The sequence below is a fragment of the Neoarius graeffei genome, chromosome 22 (assembly GCF_027579695.1).
Source record: "Neoarius graeffei isolate fNeoGra1 chromosome 22, fNeoGra1.pri, whole genome shotgun sequence".
In the NCBI taxonomy this organism is placed as follows: Eukaryota; Metazoa; Chordata; class Actinopteri; order Siluriformes; family Ariidae; genus Neoarius; species Neoarius graeffei.
In genome coordinates this window covers 34,200,305-34,222,186 of record NC_083590.1, presented here as the reverse complement: position 1 = coordinate 34,222,186, position 21,882 = coordinate 34,200,305, and the positions used below count along the sequence as shown (strand labels likewise).

Here is a 21,882-nt window from a genome sequence, read left to right as displayed (position 1 = left end):
TATTTCTGAAAGGACTTCAGATAAGTTAACGTTATTCATGTTAGCGTAACTCCGTTTTTACATGCTAACTAACAGCGTCCAAGTTAACTAGCTGTGTGTAAACGTTAGCCGTGGACAAGGCGATGGCAACTTGGCGGGAAAATCCACAGAAAGTCATGTGACTAACCAGACTGCATAGCTATTGCAACGTTATCGCTAGCTCTAAAAGCACAGACAACTTCATTGCAAGCTTTCTCTTGGAATAAAACGTTTATATCCCTCAATATGCCTCCGCAGGTTGGATGGCAAGTTTTTAAATCAGCTGTGATTTTTGGCAAACAAAGCAAACATTTAAATCTAAACGAATCTTTAATCCTTTCAGAAAACTGAAACATGGGTTCATGGGCCATGAGTGCGTGCATTCTCCAGAAGAACCGCCTCCTTCCATTCTGCCATCAACTGATCGTGTTAAATAACGCTGCTGAGAAATCACTGAACTTGATTTTATACAGTCTATGGACGTGACGTGACCCTAGTGATTACTGATAGACTGTCTCAGTGTCACCTGCGAAAAAACCATCACGTTTTAGAAAAGAAAAGAAAAAACATCCACTTTCAAAGCTGCTTCATAGTTTCCGTTTCCGGTTGAGAGTACGTCGTGCGCATTCTGGCTGCCGCTTCTCACCAGAGCTTTTTTTAAATTTTATTTTCCTTTTTTTTTTTTTTCAATTTTCATTTTATTTATTTTTTTTTTTTCTGTGTGTTTGTCTAGTTTGATGTTTGAGTGTTTTGTCCGCCGGTGGTGGTGTAGCTCCGGACCCAGTTTTGGGCGTTGGTTCCCTCCAGGCCTTGGTTCGCTGTGGGTGATGCCTGTGCTCCCAGCTGTGGACTGCAGTGAGCTCGCTGCTCATTTAACATTTGTGGTTGTCCAGCGCGCTGCGCTTTAATGCTTGGTGTGATGTTCTGAGCGATGTTGCTCGGTGGCGTCGCGGCGGCTGTGCAGGCGGTTTGGGACACACCAGCGCTCTGCGTGGCGGAGTTTCTCTGCTCGCTTTGTGGATCCACGGCGTGGTGTTTGAGCGATGTGGCTGACGGCGTCATGGCGGCTGTGCTGGAGATGTGGGACTCGTTTTCATGCACCTTTTGGTGGGACTGTGGCTGCTACACCACTGGAATTACATCCTGACTCCTACTTGGTGGACTTTTTACTTTTATTTTTTATTATTTATTCATTTATTTATTTATTTATTTTTTTTCTTTGTCTATAATTGTAAAGCGCCCTTGGGTTTCTTGAAAGGCGCTATATAAGTTGAACTTATTATTATTATTATTATTAATGAGTAACGAGGAGCTTGATAGAAATGTAGTGGAGTGAAAAGTACGATATTTGCCTTTCAAATGTAGTGAAGTTAAAGTCATAAGTTTCCAAAAAAAATAAAAATACTCAAGTACAGATACTCAAAAAGTGTACTTACTGTAAGTACCATACTCAAGTAAATGTACTTCGTTACTGTCCACCTCTGATATCAGCCTAACGAAAGTAATTTTGTTCTGTGTACAGTTCAGATAGTTGTACATTTAGCCCTGCTTGACGATTTTTGTACTGTTCACAATATTTTAATACATTTCTGTGTGAATGAAGTCATGCTTGTCTTTTTTCCTCCCCAAAGGGCTGGGTATCGTCCGATATTATTGGCTATTTGGAAATCAGAGACCTTTTTATATCATTATTGACAGCAAAAATACCGTATCAGTCGGGCCTTGATGAACACCGAGGCCTTTTATATTCATGCAAATATAGTCACTTGATAATATTTTCATGACGTGACACTTGTATGAAAAAATGTCAGTATTCCAGTCAAGGACCTGTTAAAGTGAAATATTTTAAAATAAATACGTTTGGTATTTCTAATTTTTTTTATACAGTGGCATGCAAAAGTTTGGGCACCCTTACTGAAAATGTCTGTCACTGTGAATAGTTAAGTGAGCAGAAGATGAACTGATCACCAAAAGGCATAAAGGTAAAGACGACACATTTCTTTTCAGCATTTTCTGCAAGTATTATTTTTGTTTTGTACAACTGGAGAGTGAAAAAAAGAAAAGGAACACCATGTGAAAGTTTGGGCACCCCAATACATTTGAGTTCTCAGGTAACTTTTACCAAGATTCCAGACCTTAATTAGCTTACTGAGCTGTGGCTTGTTCACATTCTTCATTAGGAAAGGTCAGATGATGCAGATTTCAAAGCTGTATAAATTCTCCGACTCCTCAAACTCGTCCCTAAAACCAACAGCCATGGGCTCCTCTAAGCATCTCCCTCACATTCTGAATAATAAAATAATTGATGCTCACAAAGCAGGAGAAGGCTACAAGAACGTAGCAAAGTGTTTTCAGGCAGCTGTTTCCTCAGATAGTAATGTTATTAAGAAATGGCAGTTAACAGAAACGGTGGAGATCAAGGTGAGGTCTGGAAGATGAAGAAAACTTTCTGAAAGAACTGCTCGTTGGATTGCTAGAAAGGCAAATAAAACCCTGTTTGACTGCAAAAGACCTTCAGAAAGATTGAGCAGACCCTGGAGTGGTGGTGCACTGTTCTACTATGCAGCGACACCTGAACAAATATGACCTTCATGGAAGAGTCATCAGAAGAAAACCGTTCCTGCATCCAAGCCACAAAATTCAGCGTCTGAAGTTTGCAAATGAACATCTAAATAAGCCTGATGCATTTTGGAAACGAGTCCTGTGGACTGATGAAATCAAAATAGAACTTTTTGGCCACAATGTGCAAAGGCATGTTTGGAGAAAAAAGGGTGCCAAATTCCAGGAAAAGAACACCTCTCCAACTCTGAAGCATGGGTGTGGATCCATCATGCTTTGGGGTTGTGTTGTGGCACAGGGCACATTTCATTGGTCGAGGGAAGCATGGATTCGAATAAATACCAGCAAATTCTGGAAGTGAACATCACACCATCTGTAAAAAAGTTGAAGTTAAAAAGAGGACGGGTCCTACAATAAGACGATGATCCAAAACACACCTCAAAATCTACAACCCCGATTCCAAAAAAGTTGGGACAAAGTACAAATTGTAAATAAAAATAGAATGTAATGATGTGGAAGCTTCAAAATTCCATATTTTATTCAGAATAGAACACAGATGACATATCAAATGTTTAAACTGAGAAAATGTATCATTTAAAGAGAAAAATTAGGTGATTTTAAATTTCATGACAACAACACATCTCAAAAAAGTTGGGACAAGGCCATGTTTCCCACTGTGAGACATCCCCTTTTCTCTTTACAACAGTCTGTAAACGTCTGGGGACTGAGGAGACAAGTTGCTCAAGTTTAGGGATAGGAATGTTAACCCATTCTTGTCTAATGTAGGATTCTAGTTGCTCAACTGTCTTAGGTCTTTTTTGTCGTATCTTCCGTTTTATGATGCGCCAAATGTTTTCTATGGGTGAAAGATCTGGACTGCAGGCTGGCCAGTTCAGTACCCGGACCCTTCTTCTACGCAGCCATGATGCTGTAATTGATGCAGTATGTGGTTTGGCATTGTCATGTTGGAAAATGCAAGGTCTTCCCTGAAAGAGACGTCGTCTGGATGGGAGCATATGTTGCTCTAGAACCTGGATATACCTTTCAGCATTGATGGTGTCTTTCCAGATGTGTAAGCTGCCCATGCCACACGCACTAATGCAACCCCATACCATCAGAGATGCAGGCTTCAGAACTGAGCGCTGATAACAACTTGGGTCGTCCTTCTCCTCTTTAGTCCGAATGACACGGCGTCCCTGATTTCCACAAAGAACTTCAAATTTTGATTCGTCTGACCACAGAACAGTTTTCCACTTTGCCACAGTCCATTTTAAATGAGCCTTGGCCCAGAGAAGACGTCTGCGCTTCTGGATCATGTTTAGATACGGCTTCTTCTTTGAACTACAGAGTTTTAGCTGGCAACGGCGGATGGCACGGTGAATTGTGTTCACAGATAATGTTCTCTGGAAATATTCCTGAGCCCATTTTGTGATTTCCAATACAGAAGCATGCCTGTATGTGATGCAGTGCCGTCTAAGGGCCCGAAGATCACGGGCACCCAGTATGGTTTTCCGGCCTTGACCCTTACGCACAGAGATTCTTCCAGATTCTCTGAATCTTTTGATGATATTATGCACTGTAGATGATGATATGTTCAAACTCTTTGCAATTTTACACTGTCGAACTCCTTTCTGATATTGCTCCACTATTTGTCGGTGCAGAATTAGGGGGATTGGTGATCCTCTTCCCATCTTTACTTCCGAGAGCCGCTGCCACTCCAAGATGCTCTTTTTATACCCAGTCATGTTAATGACCTATTGCCAATTGACCTAATGAGTTGCAATTTGGTCCTCCAGCTGTTCCTTTTTTGTACCTTTAACTTTTCCAGCCTCTTATTGCCCCTGTCCCAACTTTTTTGAGATGTGTTGCTGTCATGAAATTTCAAATGAGCCAATATTTGGCATGAAATTTCAAAATGTCTCACTTTTGACATTTGATTTGTTGTCTATGTTCTATTGTGAATACAATATCAGTTTTTGAGATTTGTTAATTATTGCATTCCGTTTTTATTTACAATTTGTTCTTTGTCCCAACTTTTTTGGAATCGGGGTTGTATAATGGAATACCTCGAGGCCCAAGCTGAAGGTTTTGCCCGGGCCCTCACAGTCCCCTGACCTAAACATCATTGAAAATCTGTGGATAGATCTCAAAAGAGCAGTGCATGCAAGACAGCCCAAGAAACTTGTAGAACTGGAAGCCTTTTGCAAGGACAGATGTGTGAAAATCTCCCAGGTAAGAACTGAAAGATTATTAGCCAGCTTAAAAAGTCAAGGACAAACGAAAGAAGACGGGAAAAATAAAATTTTCGTTCTGTTTCTGTTAGGAATCACAACAACTTAATTTTTCTTGGTAAAACAGACATTCAAACACAGTTGTCCGACGGACAACTAGTGAATTTTATTGTTGCCCGAGTAGGGATGGCGAAAACTAAAAAAAATCTTGACCGACCACCGAGCCTCATTAGCCAGTTAAAGTCGGTTAACCTATGAGTTTAAACAGGGATGCAAACGGCGCACCTTTTTCACGGCTCGTGCAGATCCGATTTTTTTTTGGGGGGGGGGGGGGGGGGCGTTGGAGTGTCTGAATAATTTCATCAGAGTAAATTCTGTATTAAAATTACTCCATAAGCAAATGCCGTTACAGTCCATGAAAAAGCCGTGAAAAAGTCGGCATCTGCGCCTTTAGTTTGTGTGGAGAGATCTGATCTGCAATAACATGCATTGTTGGCTACAGACCGAAACATACTTTCAGAATGCACTGGCCAAGGCAGGACTAAACTCCATGTGCCTTCTAATAATAATTAAAAAAAGAAAACAGAATAGTAATTTGTAAGCTAAAAAGCCTGTGTCTACACTTTTCTCTCGCCAAGTGGCAGCCAATGTTGCCAGATATTGCTGACGTTTTCCAGCCCAAAATATGTTCAAAACCCGCCAAAATCCACTTAAAACTGCCCAAATGGGCGGGAAACCGCCCAATCTGGCAACACTGGTGGCAGCTGTGTTCAACTGGGGCGGGACATGACTGAATGGGTGTTTCTGATTTGTCAGCTGTCGTCCTTACACCGCATGGCGTGCCCCAAGCGTTTACAAACACAGAATTCCAGGTTCTCCTCTCCAAAATCGGCAGCTTCAAAACGATTGATTTTTTTTTTTCACCGACAACCAAAAAAAAAAATTAACCGGTTAACGTTGATTCGGTCAACCACCGGTCAAACGGTCATCGGTTCACATCCCTATGCCTGAGTATGAGAATGACTTGCCCATGTCCGTCGGTACATGCTTAATTTCGACCCCTGCAGGTGCCCAAACTTTTGCTTCAGGTCCTTTTCATTTTTTGGTATTTTACACCTGGAAATAAAAATCTTGCGGACGATATTAAAGAAATGTCTCGCCTTTACCTTTATGCCTTTTGGTGATCAGTTCATCTTCTGCTCACTTAACTATTCACAGTAACAGACATTTTCAGCAAGGGTGCACAAACTTTTGCATGCCACTGCATCATCCAAATAATCGCTGCAGATTAATCAACGATCAGAGTAATCGTCAGCTGCGGCCCTGCATGGCTGTTTTATGAACGTACCCACAAAACGTGTACGTTTTAATTTTATTTACAATGAAAAAAGTTCAGAATACGACAAGGCTGCGGAATATTTCTTCCTCTCTGCTGCAAAGGTAATAAACCGGTAACAAGCATCCGTCCTGCATGTAATCTCTCGCACTACAGGACAATAACGTACGCTTGCTTATGTTTCAAACAGAACGACCATATTTTAAAAAGTTTTAATGACATTTGTTAACCACACAGAGGGGGGGGGGGAATCTCTCAACAGCGACTCAGCTCGGAGTTTAACGAGCCTGTGGGAAGCCCATACGACATCATAATGATGCGCTCCACTCCAGGAAAAACTAATAATAATAATAATAATAAGCGCAGGATCACTGGGCATTTTAAAAGCTCCCTGCTGCTCAACACTTATGAACAAGTTACTGAAAGGAACAACACACTGCCTTAATGAAGCACTACAGCACAGCGAGCTGCGGTGTTTTTTTTTTTTTTAGTGAGAGTGCATAGGGAATGAGAAAAAGAAAGAGAGAGAGAGCGAGCAGCCCTGTGAGATGATTCATTAAGTAGCAGAGCTTAAGTGTGAACAGGCTGAAATTCTTCCGCTTCTTGAAGGCAGTAGAGAAAAGGCACTCACGGATCGATGGTGATTTTGATGCTGTTCATGTTCTTGTCTCGCTGCTTGTTGTCGGCCGCGTTAACTGTGAGGAGAAAAGAAAAAAAAAAAATCAGGCGAAATCTGGAACTATGAATAGACCAGTTCATTAAACACAATAGGGCTGCGTACGATATCTAAACGTAACATCAGGGACCGGTACAGAGGTTTAGGTTCAGATCCAGACCTGTACCTGAACAATTTGACAAATTAACATGTGTTGTTCTGAACTTCAATAATGACAGAAACATTAATAAACTGTTGACAACTTGTCAGTATGTTTATTCAAAGAAAACTGAACATAACTAGGTTTCCTACCTCACTTCTCAGTCACCCTCTCATACCCCTTTTCCACCAAATCAGTTCCAGGGCTGGTTCAGGGCTGGTGCTGGTTCACAACTCGTTCAACTTGCGAGCCGGCTGAGAACCAGTTTGCTTTTCCATAGCTCGCGGTGCTAAGGGAAGCCACGTCATTACATCGTTGTATACGTCAGTTACGTCGCTACGTTTGCATAAACCTTAGCACAAATATCGAAGCAAAAACAACACGGAAGCAGCAGCAGCAACAACAACAGCAATAATAATAATGGATGACTTCGCGTTTGTACAGCTGCTGCTTCTCGTCGCTTAAAAATGGCGATCTTTCGCGGTCTTGTTATTGTTGTTGGTCTTAACTCCGCCCTCCCGCTGACGTAAGCGGTTCTTTCCTCTGGCCCAGCAGAGAGTTGGTGCTAGCCTGGAACCGGTTTTTCTGGCCCCAGAGCCAGTTCTTTGTCAGTGGAAACAGAAAACCCGGTTCCAAACTAAGCACTGGCCCCGAACCAGCCCTGGAACTGCTTTGGTGGAAAAGGACAATCAGTCTCACACTTGGTTAACTTGGGACAAAAAGTCATAAGTTGTCTCACAGCGAGACAACTTGCGTTCTGGCCCCCTGAAAGCTTTGTCATGTGATCCCAGACCTTACTGGTCTTCCCACGTGGCATGACAAACAAATTCACTCCGCGCAGTCCGCGGCCTTTAACTTGCGCGGCAAAATTACGCAAAGCAACAAAGGCCGCCAATGCCAGCAAAGGAAAAATGGCTGACCTGCTTTTGAGTCTTTTTGACCAATCAGAAGGCTGGATCAGCCAAGCTCTCGCAATGTCTCGTGAGACTGTGGCGAGAGGATCTCAAATCAAAGATGGCTCCGATTTCAAGTTTCAGCGTGACATTTTACGTCTTTTCCAGTGCTAAATTTTCGTCTTTGTGGTAGGATTTACGCATCTTCAGTCACAAAATAAGCAGATACTTGGTGTAAATTTATATCGGTACAGTACCGGTACTTCATGATCCGGTATTTTGGACCTGTACCGAATCGATTTTCACAGTACAGTACCGGTACGCAGCCCTAAAACACAACACTGATCTGATCGCCTAAAAGCGGATACAACACTGGGAATCTAGGGCTGTAACGATACACCCAACTCACGATTCGATTCATATTGCGATTTTTGACCCACGATTCGATACACCCACGATTTTTTTAAAATGTTTTTTTAAAGTAGTAAATTTGACTTATTAACATTTACTTACTTACATTAACTATTTAATGACAAATAATTCAGACCACTGCAGAGAATGAGTAATATGTATGCAAAAATGAACAAATGTATATCCAAAGATTGTTTTATTTCTCAAAATAATACTGTTGAGCCGGAAGCTCTGTTTTTTTCGGTTCTGAAAAAGTCATTTTTCCAAATCGTGTAAATCCGTTAAGATTTTTTTGGGGGGGGAGTGGCTCTCTCACTGTCTCACTCTCATAGGGCCAATGATTTTCTGTGATCGCGGAAAACAGATGGAAATTATGGAATTTTTATGGTGAAACATTGCTCGCGTGTCAAAATGTAACTGCCGCAGAAGGCTTCCGCCCCAGCAGACATGCCTTCAGTGTTGCCAGATATTGCTAACATTTCCCACCCCAAAATATGTTCAAAACCAGCCAAAAAGCACCTAACCCCGCCCAATCTGGCAACACTGCATGCCTTTCCGGTCAAGTGATTGTGATTGGCTTGTGGCACACCTAGCCAGCCAATGAGCTGCTTGTTTACAGATTCGCTCCCCGCGTCGCAACCAGAATGGCGACCGCTTAAAAGAAATGAATGCTCTGCCAGTGGCGAGTGTGGACGTTGCGTGACTCGCAGAAGATTGTTGCAGGTCGGCGAAAAAACGACTTACTAATAGATATAAAAAAATAAAAGTAATTTAAGCAAGTTTAAAATGTAATTTAAATAAAAAGTAAAGTATTCATAAATTGAAGTTTGGAAGCGCCTCTGTTTTTGGGCTGAGGAGAAGTTTGAAAGGGTGTACCGCGATTCTGCCTTCTTGTATCGTGACACGGATCGTGGCTCTGCGTATCGCGATTTCGATTTCGATACGCATATTGTTACAGCCCTATGGGAATACGTATGCTTCGTCATTTTCTGATTAAACTGATGAGGATGACAGACGGCTTTTTGACTCTGATCGTTCGAATGGCAGGAACTTTCGAATTTTGTTGCTTTAATCAATTGCTGGGTTTCAGTCACGTGACTTTTCTTAGCGGTTTGAAGTGAAATAGCTGGTGGTCTAAACGGCTGCCGTAGTGCAAACAACTAGCTATCAGAGTACGCTCGTAATCTAGAAGCCACTGTTGGCTTTAGATCTATTCAGAAGATTGCTGTGTGCAATGGAATCGACCCCGACAGTCTGGGAAAGAAGGATTTGTCATACGATCTCAAAAACGACCCTTCAGTCGAGTTCCCCGACATCTCCAACTATCTGGTGTTGCAGACGTCCTTCTACACTGCAAAACAGATGAAAGTATGGAGGCTTACAACTTCTTTTTTTTTTAATATGTGGCTGGGTAAAGGACCTCGAGATCAAGTCGCTGCCGAATGAATCCTGGATTGTTTTTTTGTTCGCTGCAAGTTGAAGTGTAAACAAACAACACTTGGTTTGATTCTGACTTGTGTTGGCTCTTATCTCTCAGCTAAATCATTCACAAAGATCATCAGAAACCCCTCTAAAGACCTGGATCTTAGTTAAACAAGACGGAGAAGAAGTGATCACGGCGCATTGTAACTGTACGGCTGGGGAAGAATTTTGTCGCGACCTTCATGCATATGGACTTTGTGAGGAGGAAACAAAGAAACAGCTGGAGAATCAGCTTTAGCGCTTCGTGACTAAAAAAAGTAGCGTAAAATAACGACACATAGCAAGAAAAGTCCTTGGAAAACACTACGGCCAGAGCTAAGAAGGAAATACGGTATAAACCTTTCACCAAGTGACCACTGCAAACTCGAGCATGCTTTGACTCGCCTCCCTTCGATTTCACTGAAAAGCCACCTTTCTCGACAGCTTTTTGTGAAATTAGTTTTTTTATTAGTTCACGAGGAACTTTTATCAGTTTCACGGTTTGATCGATTCGAACAACCTAAAACAAAACAACGCAAGCGTAAGGCGCATTTCATGCGAGCGAGCAATGCACCTTCTCCGTACAAACGCTTTGTCAACTCAGCTTTGTTAGACCACCAGCTAAAGATTTAAATAACTAATGAGGCGGCTGTGACGTCACGTAAAACCCAGCGATCTAAACTTAGTCTGCGATTAATGATTGTAAGAAAAGCAAAGCAAAGCAAAATACATTATGAGGAGGAACTGAAACCTAAAGCATCTTAAACATACAAACTCTGCACCAGGACTTCACGGTTAGGAGCAAACTCCGGCTCAGGTGAGTGAAATTAGCAGCTCTTACCCAGAACGTTGCTCTTCCATGACGATCAGCCACGATTGGTCATTTACAACGAGGGATCACGATGTAATGAAAATACAGAAGCGAAACCAAACAAGGTCTCTAACACAGCAGCCTTACTCCATCAACCCAAGGTAACCAATGTATCTTGCTGATTTAAAATCAACTACCCAACATTCAAAAGAATGATCAGTGTAGCAAACACATGCGCGTGTGGAAACGAACACAGCTAAATAAAATGTTCCATGAGAGCCCTGAACCATTACTGCTACATAGATGACTTAATTAGGTATCAGTATCTTTAAAAAAAAAAAAACGAACTTGGGCAATCTGAAAAAAAAAAAAATAATAATAATAATAATAATAATAATAATAATTAAAATAAAAAATGGCATTGATGTGTCCCTGTTACAGTGGTGCTTGAAAGTTTGTGAACCCTTTAGAATTTTCTATATTTCTGCATAAATATGACCTAAAACATCATCAGATTTTCACACAAGTCCTAAAAGTAGATAAAGAGAACCCAGTTAAACAAATGAGACAAAAAATATTATACTCGGTCATTTATTTATTGAGGAAAATGATCCAATATTACATATCTGTGACTGGCAAAAGTACGTGAACCTTTGCTTTCAGTATGTGGTGTGACCCCCTTGTGCAGCAATAACTGCAACTAAACGTTTCCGGTAGCTGTTGATTCCGGAGGAATTTTAGCCCATTCCTCCGTACAGAACAGCTTCAACTCTGGGATGTTGGTGGGTTTCCTCACATGAACTGCTCGCTTCAGGTCCTTCCACAACATTTCCATTGGATTAAGGTCAGGACTTTGACTTGGCCATTCCAAAACATTAACTTTATTCTTCTTTAACCATTTTTTGGTAGAACGACTTGTGTGCTCAGGGTCGTTGTCTTGCTGCATGACCCACCTTCTCGAGATTCAGTTCATGGACAGATGTCCTGACATTTTACTTTAGAATTCGCTGGTATAATTCAGAATTCATTGTTCCATCAATGATGGCAAGCCGTCCTGGCCCAGATGCAGCAAAACAGGCCCAAACCATGATACTACCACCACCATGTTTCACAGATGGGATAAGGTTCTTATGCTGGAATGCAGTGTTTTCCTTTCTCCAAACATAACGCTTCTCATTTAAACCAAAAAGTTCTATTTTGGTCTCATCCGTCCACAAAACATTTTTCCAATAGCCTTCTGGCTTGTCCACGTGATCTTTAGCAAACTGCAGACAAGCAGCAGTGTTCTTTTTGGAGAGCAGTGGCTTTCTCCTTGCAACCCTGCCATGCACACCATTGTTGTTCAGTGTTCTGCTGATGGTGGACTCATGAACATTAACATTAGCCAATGTGAGAGAGGCCTTCAGTTGCTTAGAAGTTAGCCTGGGGTCCTTTGTGACCTCGCCAACTATTACACGCCTTGCTCTTGGAGTGATCTTTGTTGGTCGACCACTCCTGGGGAGGGTAACAATGGTCTTGAATTTCCTCCATTTGTACACAATCTGTCTGACTGTGGATTGGTGGAGTCCAAACTCTTTAGAGATGGTTTTGTAACCTTTTCCAGCCTGATGAGCATCAACAACGCTTTTTCTGAAGTCCTCAGAAATCTCCTTTGTTCGAGCCATGATACACTTGCACAAACATGCGTTGTGAAGATCAGACTTTGATAGATCCCTGTTCTTTAAATAAAACAGGGTGCCCACTCACACCTGATTGTCATCCCATTGATTGACTAATTTCACCTTCAAATCAACTGCTAATCCTAGAGGTTCACATACTTTTGCCACTCACAGATATGTAATATTGGATCGTTTTCCTCAATAAATAAATGACCAAGTATAATATTTTTGTCTCATTTGTTTAACTGGGTTCTCTTTATCTACTTTTAGGACGTGGGTGAAAATCTGATCATGTTTTCGGTCATATTTATGCAGAAATATAGAAAATTCTAAAGGGTTCACAAACTTTCAAGCACCACTGTAAAATCAATTACGCTTCAGAGACACGGCGCTGAGATGTGGGTAATTGAGAAGCGGAACAGGGCATCAACTTACCAAGAATTTCATCAAAGATTTTATACAGTCCAGGGACGTAAGTGATCTCTCGCAAGTTCATTCCAATCTCGTCATCGAAAACCCACATTTGCTGGAAATAATAAGTACAAGATTGAAATGAGTGCACAGTGTTCTCACTGGATGGCAAATCTGACGTTATTTTGTGCCGTATTATTTACAATTTAACTGCTGTTTAGGATCACGGCACGTCTCCGATCATCAGGGCCTCACCTGAGTGACGGGCTCCACTGAGCCGATGTAGGTGTCGGGGCGGAGAAGGATGTGCTCCAGCTGAGTTTTCTTCTGGTACACACGCTCCACAGACATCTTCTTGGAGCTCTCTTTCTTGGGTAGCTCGCTCTTCCCGCCTTCGCCGTTCGCCTCCTCTCTCTTGGTGCCATTGTTCTTATTAAAGAGGGTCTGTTGTTACGATTAGCACAGTATTAGACATGCTTCCACAACTTACTGACTTAATCACACTACCAAATTTGTGAGAAAGTCTGAATTAAACCACAGATTTCTGTAGTCGATGAGAGGAAATGTCCAAGGCACACACTCCCTGAGCCCTGGTGCATCCTGCTCCATGTGTAACAAAACAGCTGCTTCGTGTCTTTTCATAGATCACAGACAAAATTTATTTTGTTATTGTTTAGGAATCATGGTGCACTTTTTGAGCAATGCTAAGGACTCAGAAACACAAAATTTACTACTTATTTCCATAAAGCAAACTCGAAACCATGCACGACTTGCTCGTCCACCGAGATCATATCCAGATGTTCCTTTGTTTATTTAATTCATTCTTCTTAACTGCTTTATCCTGCTCGGAGTCATGGTGAATCTGGGAATCCTGGCAACACTGGGAATGAGGCGAGAACACGCACTGAACGGGATGCTGGTCCATCACATTTACACTCATCATGGGCTGACCTAGCGAGCCGTGCTTTACACGGCCAATTCTCACAAAACACGCCCATAAATCCCAAAACACGGCCTATAAATTTTATACTGACCTGTGCTAAGCGAAATTTTGTTGTTTTGTGAAGTAATTTTCCGCATTTCTGTTGACGGTTGGCGGTTTCCCGGGCCGTGCCCAGCGCGCGTGCTTTTCATATTTACAAGTTAAGTCGAGAAAATCAAATTTACCGCCAAAAATGTAGCATTCTTATTGGTCAGACTTTGAAACGAAGCTTGAATGGAAGCAAAATACTATGAGTTTTGAGATCTTCGCCGGCAAAGCTTGGCAGGTTTAGAATGAGTAGGTCATGTCTCATCTCATCTTATTATCTCTAGCCGCTTTATCCTGTCCTACAGGGTCGCAGGCAAGCTGGAGCCTATCCCAGCTGACTACGGGAGAAAGGCGGGGTACACCCTGGACAAGTCGCCAGGTCATCACAGGGCTGACACATAGACACAGACAACCATTCACACCTACGGTCAATTTAGAGTCACCAGTTAACCTAACCTGCATGTCTTTGGACTGTGGGGGAAACCGGAGCACCCGGAGGAAACCCACGCGGACACTGGGAGAACATGCAAACTCCGCACAGAAAGGCCCTCGCCGGCCACGGGGCTCAAACCCGGACCTTCTTGCTGTGAGGCGACAGCGCTAACCACTACACCACCGTGCCATATTTTATATATACACACACACACCCCTCACACCCCAGTCGCGACCAAGTTACACTCCCTACTTTCAGAAAAACATTCCCAACCTTCCCAATCCTGGCCAAGCCCCTGACACTCATTCACAACTACTGGAATGTTTTTGGAAGGAAACCAGAGAACCTGGAAGAAACCTATGCAGACAACAGCTCAGGGTTGAAGCAGGATCCCTGGAGCTGGTGCTGCTTTTATCTTTCAAATATGTACGAAGGTACGTCAAAAAGTTCTTGGCCTCACCCAGAAAACGTCACAGGAGAAAGACTGTTCTTGCATTATCTTTCTGCGTAGTCTCCTTTAGCTTCAATGCACTTGGTCCACTGATGTTCAAGCTTTGCTACCCGTTTGCAGAACAAGGTCACATCTAGAGTCTCCAGATCCTCCTCAACAACATGGATGACTTCATCATCATCACTCTGAAAATGTGACCATGCGAGTGAGATTTCAGTTTGGGAAACAGACAGAAGTCAGGCAGTGCCAGGTCAGGTGAGTAAGGTACTTGGGGCAACAGCTCAAAGCCACATTTGGCTGCTTCTACCCCTGCCACCGGTATTGTGTGCAACAGCACACCAGCTCGAAACTTTCCTCCTCTTTTTTTCTTTGATTGCTTCTTTCATTTGAGTTTTTGTAGACAGCAATACAAGGCTTTATAGTACACAGCTATGCCCCAAAATGGGAGTTACACCCCTTGTTTCTGGGTGAGGCCAAGAACTTTTTGAAGTACCTTCATAGTTATAACCATTCATGGCAAAAAAAAAAAAAAGAAGACTAAGGCTACACAAAACATTCATAGACTACAGGCATGTCTGGGTTATTATGCATTATTACACATACAGGACACTTTTTCCATGGAATAAAAACATACAATCTATTCCCTTCTCGTGGGTTTATTAATGGCATACAGTATTATCATATCACTTATCCTCCATGTATTACGCCGCTCTCCCCAATGGAGAACAAGCATGCAATATTGTTACAATATTCACATCCTCCAGTTTGATCATGATCTCGAGTTCTTGCGAGTTTTCACCATGTCAACAGTAAAGTTGAAACATTAATCTAGTAGCATTCACAATAATCTTTCGCCATGGCTCCAGTGAGAATTAGAACCATCGGATTAACGTGTTACGACCGGTCATGATGCTGCTATCGGAGATGTAAATGATGATGCAGTGATATTGCGACAGAACTACTGATAACTACATCATCTGAATATTATTCACACTCCCTCAGTGTAGAGACCGAGTGCAAATTCAAAACAACAAGGAAAGAAAACATCAGCAGATATGGCTGGAAATGAATTATATTACAACCCCGATTCCAAAAAAGTTGGGGCAAAGTACAAATTGTAAATAAAAATGGAATGCAATAATTTACAAATCTCAAAAACTGATATTGTATTCACAATAGAACATAGACAACATATCAAATGTTGAAAGTGAGACATTTTGAAATTTCATGACAGCAACACATCTCAAAAAAGTTGGGACAGGGGCAATAAGAGGCTGGAAAAGTTAAAGGTACAAAAAAGGAACAGCTGGAGGACCAAATTGCAACTCATTAGGTCAATTGGCAATAGGTCATTAACAAAATTGCAAAGAGTTTGAACATATCATCATCTACAGTGCATAATATCATCAAAAGATTCAGAGAATCTGGAAGAATCTCTGTGCGTAAGGGTCAAGGCCGGAAAACCATACTGGGTGCCCGTGATCTTCGGGCCCTTAGACGGCACTGCATCACATACAGGCATGCTTCTGTATTGGAAATCACAAAATGGGCTCAGGAATATTTCCAGAGAACATTATCTGTGAACACAATTCACCGTGCCATCCGCCGTTGCCAGCTAAAACTCTATAGTTCAAAGAAGAAGCCATATCTAAACATGATCCAGAAGCGCAGACATCTTCTCTGGGCCAAGGCTCATTTAAAATGGACTGTGGCAAAGTGGAAAACTGTTCTGTGGTCAGACGAATCAAAATTTGAAGTTCTTTATGGAAATCAGGGACGCCGTGTCATTCGGACTAAAGAGGAGAAGGACGACCCAAGTTGTTATCAGCGCTCAGTTCAGAAGCCTGCATCTCTGATGGTATGGGGTTGCATTAGTGCATGTGGCATGGGCAGCTTACACATCTGGAAAGACACTATCAATGCTGAAAGGTATATCCAGGTTCTAGAGCAACATATGCTCCCATCCAGACGACGTCTCTTTCAGGGAAGACCTTGCATTTTCCAACATGACAATGCCAAACCACATACTGCATCAATTACAGCATCATGGCTGCGTAGAAGAAGGGTCCGGGTACTGAACTGGCCAGCCTGCAGTCCAGATCTTTCACCCATAGAAAACATTTGGCGCATCATAAAACGGAAGATACGACAAAAAAGACCCAAGACAGTTGAGCAACTAGAATCCTACATTAGACAAGAATGGGTTAACATTCCTATCCCTAAACTTGAGCAACTTGTCTCCTCAGTCCCCAGACGTTTACAGACTGTTGTAAAGAGAAAAGGGGATGTCTCACAGTGGTAAACATGGCCTTGTCCCAACTTTTTTGAGATGTGTTGTTGTCATGAAATTTAAAATCACCTATTTTTTCTCTTTAAATGATACATTTTCTCAGTTTAAACATTTGATATGTCATCTATGTTCTATTCTGAATAAAATATGGAATTTTGAAACTTCCACATCATTGCATTCCGTTTTTATTTACAATTTGTACTTTGTCCCAACTTTTTTGGAATCTGGGTTGTATATGTCTCGTTTCCAGATTTTCCATACATTTGATGCGGAAGATTAAATGCGTCAAAAATATCCAGTGAAGTTTTGGTAGCCTTTCGGGTGTTCAGAGCGTCTTTCTCTTTCAAAATTCTCTCCAAATCTTCCACTTTTAATGAAGCAAACCTCGCGGCCATGTTTGTGTACAAACTGTTACAGTCACTCACTAGTGTGGAAGTTTTACATTTCCAACATGTCTCTTTTCCAGTTTTTCAATGTCCATTGGTATGTTTGTTTTTCTCTCGTAAATATGCGTGAAGAATATCTAAATGAAGTTTTGGGAACCTTTCGGGTGTTCAGCACATCTTTCTTTTTCAAAATGTATCTTCTGCTTTTAATGAAGCGAGTCTCGCGGCCATATCTGTGTACAAACTGTCACGGAAGTTTAACGTCTCCTACGTGTCTCTTTTCCAGTTTTTCCATTTATTTAATGCGGAAGATTAAATGCGTCAAAAATATCCAGTGAAGTTTTCGTAGCCTTTCAGGTGTTCAGAGCGTCTTTCTCTTTCAAAATTCTCTCCAAATCTTCCATTTTTAATGAAGCAAACCTCGCGGCCACGTTTGTGTACAAACTGTTACAGTCACTCACTAGTGTGGAAGTTTTACATTTCCAACGTGTCCCTTTTCCAGTTTTTCAATGTCCATTGGTATGTTTTTCTCTTGTAAATATGCGTGAAGAATATCTAATGAACTTTTGCTAGCCTTTCGAGTGTTCAGCGCGTCTTTAGTTTTGGTTTTTAGTTTATTTATTTAGTGCTTAAACCTAGCACTGGATTAGCCTCATCTTCTCACTTTCCTGGACGACAAAGAAATGACTGCGCGCATGCGCAACAGAAAAATGTGGTCGTTGGATCTTCACATGACCTCCGATGTGTTGACAACGTGCAATATTTTAACAATACTGCACGCTCATTCTCCATTGGGTAGAGCGGCGTAATATATGGAGGATAAGCGATATGATAATATTCGGACAAAAATAGGTCAAAATTGGGATATTTTGATAATCTAAGTTGTTCAGAACTTTACCTTTTTAATATTTGTATAGAAAAATCACAAAAAATACTGTTGTAGAGCAAAAATAACTTTAGTAATCAAAAACATCCAAGACAACGGGTCTCGTCAATGAGAACCTGTCCATAAACATGAATTACTGGTGCTTGAAAAAACACCAAGGGTCCATGGATTCCAAGTAACTGGGTACCATTTTTATGATGGCCTTTGGTATGACCCGACCGTGAATAGAACTCGCGATCTCCCGATTGAGAGGTGGACACGCTAACCACTAGGCCAACTCGCGGTAATGTATGACAGTGAAGTAAAAGTAATGTGCCATGTAAGGTACATAAATGGCGGTGTTTATGACGAGTAGCGTACGTCATAAGGCACAGCGGTAAAAGATTTCATGACGTACGTGACTCGTGTAAGGGCACTGAAGGGGTTAACTTGCGTTTTTTTGTGGATGTGTCCATATAATATAAAGAACATTACAAGGTGCTACGAAGATATGGTTTATCTTCTCGTGTTGAAAATATTCTCACTCACAAGTGACATATACATTCACCACTCGAAGATGAACCTCATATCTTCGTACAACTGTGTAATACCCTCTATAGACGTCATGTCATGTTTCATACATCTCATAAAGGTCTGTGCTGCACTGCACAGCATCCTATTCATGGTTTTCCCCAAAGCGTTTTAGCGTATCGGGCCTGATACGCTTGCTCTGCCTGCCGATACGCTTAGTCGCTTTAGTTAAAATCCGATACGTTAAATTTCCTACCCACAAGTAACTAGATCCATAGGAGAGCAAATAACGGATCCATTTACATATTAATTGATATTTGTGTTAAGGGTTGTTTTACAATCAGGGCGAGCTAAAAATCACATTTAACACTTATTATCTTCAATATCAAAAGGCTTGACTAAATAAACTTGGTTGTTTATTGTAGCCCTGTGATAGCTCTATTTACCATGCAAAAAAAAAAAATGTGGTGATAACGTTATTTTTGGTGAATCTATGGCAATATATGTCATATTTAGCAAAATTACTCGTGTCATTTAGAAAAAGTGCTTTTTTGACCGAAGGTAGCTCCAAAAGGGATGCACTTAAATCATTCTTTATACCATAAAACACATATTTGGTTCCATATCATTGGAAACATAGTTAAGTTTTAATGTTGAATGCCAGTAAGTTTTCAGACTATTTTGATCAAATTAGTATGTAATTGTGTCAAAAAACTGTCCTCTCTGAGACAGCTAATTTTTCAATATAAAATAACATATCTAAAATGATTATTTTCATCCTAAAATGTGGTCAAGATATTGGGACATAAATATTAGAGACAACTAACACAAAGCTTACAGCCTTATATTTAAAAGCACTGTGGAAGTAGTGGATTCTGAATTGTCAAAAAAAAAAGTCCTCTCCGAGAATCGCTTCATTTGTTTCTCCCAGCCCTGCTTAAAGCTACACTTAATCTTGTTATAATACAAACTATTACACATGCCTACAGTGGTGCTTGAAAGTTTGTGAACCCTTTAGAATTTTCTATATTTCTGCATAAATATGACCTAAAACATCATCAGATTTTCACACAAGTCCTAAAAGTAGATAAAGAGAACCCAGTTAAACAAATGAGACAAAAATATTATACTTGGTCATTTATTTACTGAGGAAAATGATCCAATATTACATATCTGTGAGTGGCAAAAGTATGTGAACCTTTGCTTTCAGTATCTGGTGTGACCCCCTTGTGCAGCTATAACTGCAACTAAACGTTTCCGGTAGCTGTTGATTCCGGAGGAATTTTAGCCCGTTCCTCCGTACAGAACAGCTTCAACTCTGGGATGTTGGTGGGTTTCCTCACATGAACTGCTCGCTTCAGGTCCTTCCACAACATTTCCATTGGATTAAGGTCAGGACTTTGACTTGGCCATTCAAGAACATTAACTTTATTCTTCTTTAACCATTCTTTGGTAGAACGACTTGTGTGCTTAGGGTCGTCGTCTTGCTGCATGACCCACCTTCTCTTGAGATTCAGTTCATGGACAGATGTCCTGACATTTTCCTTTAAAATTTGCTGGTATAATTCAGAATTCATTGTTCCATCAATGATGGCAAGCCGTCCTGGCCCAGATGCAGCAAAACAGGCCCAAACCATGATACTACCACCACCATGTTTCACAGATGGGATAAGGTTCTTATGCTGGAATGCAGTGTTTTCTTTTCCCCAAACATAACGCTTCTCATTTAAACCAAGACATTCTATTTTGGTCTCATCCATCCACAAAACATTTTTCTAATAGCCGTCTGGCTTGTCCACGTGATCTTTAGCAAACTGCAGATGAGCAAAAATGTTCTTTTTGGAGAGCAGTGGCTTTCTCCTTGCAACCCTGCCATGAACACCATTGTTGTTCAGTGTTCTCCTGATGGTGGACTCATGAACATTAACATTAGCCAATGTGAGAGAGGCCTTCAGTTGCTTAGAAGTTAGCCTGGGGTCCTTTGTGACCTCACCAACTATTACATGCCTTGCTCTTGGAGTGAACTTTGTTGGTCAACCACTCCTGGGGAGGGTAACAATGGTCTTGAATTTCCTCCATTTGTACACAATCTGTCTGACTGTGGATTGGTGGAGTCCAAACTCTTTACAGATGGTTTTGTAACCTTTTCCAGCCTGATGAGCATCAACAACGCTTTTTCTGAGGTCCTCAGAAATCTCCTTTGTTCATGCCATGATACACTTCCTCAAACATGTGTTGTGAAGATCAGACTTTGATAGATCCCTGTTCTTTAAATAAAACAGGGTGCCCACTCACACCTGATTGTCATCCCATTGATTGAAAACACCTGACTCTAATTTCACCTTCAAATTAACTGCTAATCCTAGAGGTTCACATACTTTTGCCACTCACAGATATGTAATATTGGATAATTTTCCATAATAAATAAAAGACCAAGTATAATATTCTTGTCTCATTTGTTTAACTGGGTTCTCTTTATCTACTTTTAGGACTTGTGTGAAAATCTGATGTTGTTTTAGGTCATATTTATGCAGAAATATAGAACATTCTAAAGGGTTCACAAACTTTCAAGCACCACTGTATGTTCATATGTGTATTAATTTCCAAAAGTGCAGATTTGATAGCTTTTTTTTAAAACCAGTTTGAATCAATTTGAATTTTGGACCCCATGACACAAACTTTGTACCCTGATTGTAAAACAACCCTTAAACAAACGTTCTTTTTCCCCCCACTGTTTGAGTTGATTCTGTCAAAGTAATGTCCTGCGTGGTATGATGTAAACAAACTAATCTGTTGGCCGTGTCAAGATCACGTGTTCAAACAGAGCTTTTTTTTTTTTTTATTTCTTTTTCAATTTTCATTTTATTTTTTTTTCTGTGTTTGTGTGTAGTTTGATGTTTGTTTGAGTGTTTTGTCCGCTGGTGGTGGTGTAGCTCCGGCCCCAGTTTTGGGCGTTGGTTCCCTCCAGGCCTTGGTTCACCGTGGGCGATGCCTGTGCTCCCAGCTGTGGACTGCAGTGAGCTCGCTGCTCATTTAACATTCGTGGTTGTCCAGCGCGCTGCGCTTTAATGCTTGGCGTGATGTTCCGAGCGATGTTGCTCGGTGGCGTCGCGGCGGCTGTGCAGGCGGTTTGGGACACACCAGCGCTCCGCGTGGCGGAGCTTCTCTGCTCGCTTTGTGGATCCACGGCGTGGTGTTTGAGCGATGTGGCTGACGGCGTCACAGCGGCTGTGCTGGAGATGTGGGACTCGTTTTCATGCGCCTTTTGGTGGGACTGTGGCTGCTACACCAC

General features: G+C 41.5%; 1 protein-coding gene across 2 annotated transcripts in view; it reads right to left on the bottom strand.

Moving 5' to 3' along the window:
- top2b (DNA topoisomerase II beta) overlaps positions 1-21,882 on the bottom strand; it is a 132,315-nt gene that overhangs the window by 104,290 nt on the left and 6,143 nt on the right. Inside the window, exons 2-4 of one of the 2 annotated variants that reach the window (XM_060904758.1) lie at positions 12,860-13,048; positions 12,629-12,719; positions 6,776-6,839 (exon numbers count right to left, since the gene is read on the bottom strand). In XM_060904758.1, coding sequence (XP_060760741.1) covers positions 6,776-6,839; positions 12,629-12,719; positions 12,860-13,048 — 344 coding nt within the window. The remainder of the gene's footprint in view (positions 1-6,775; positions 6,840-12,628; positions 12,720-12,859; positions 13,049-21,882) is intronic. The other variant, XM_060904759.1, reaches the window with a different exon arrangement.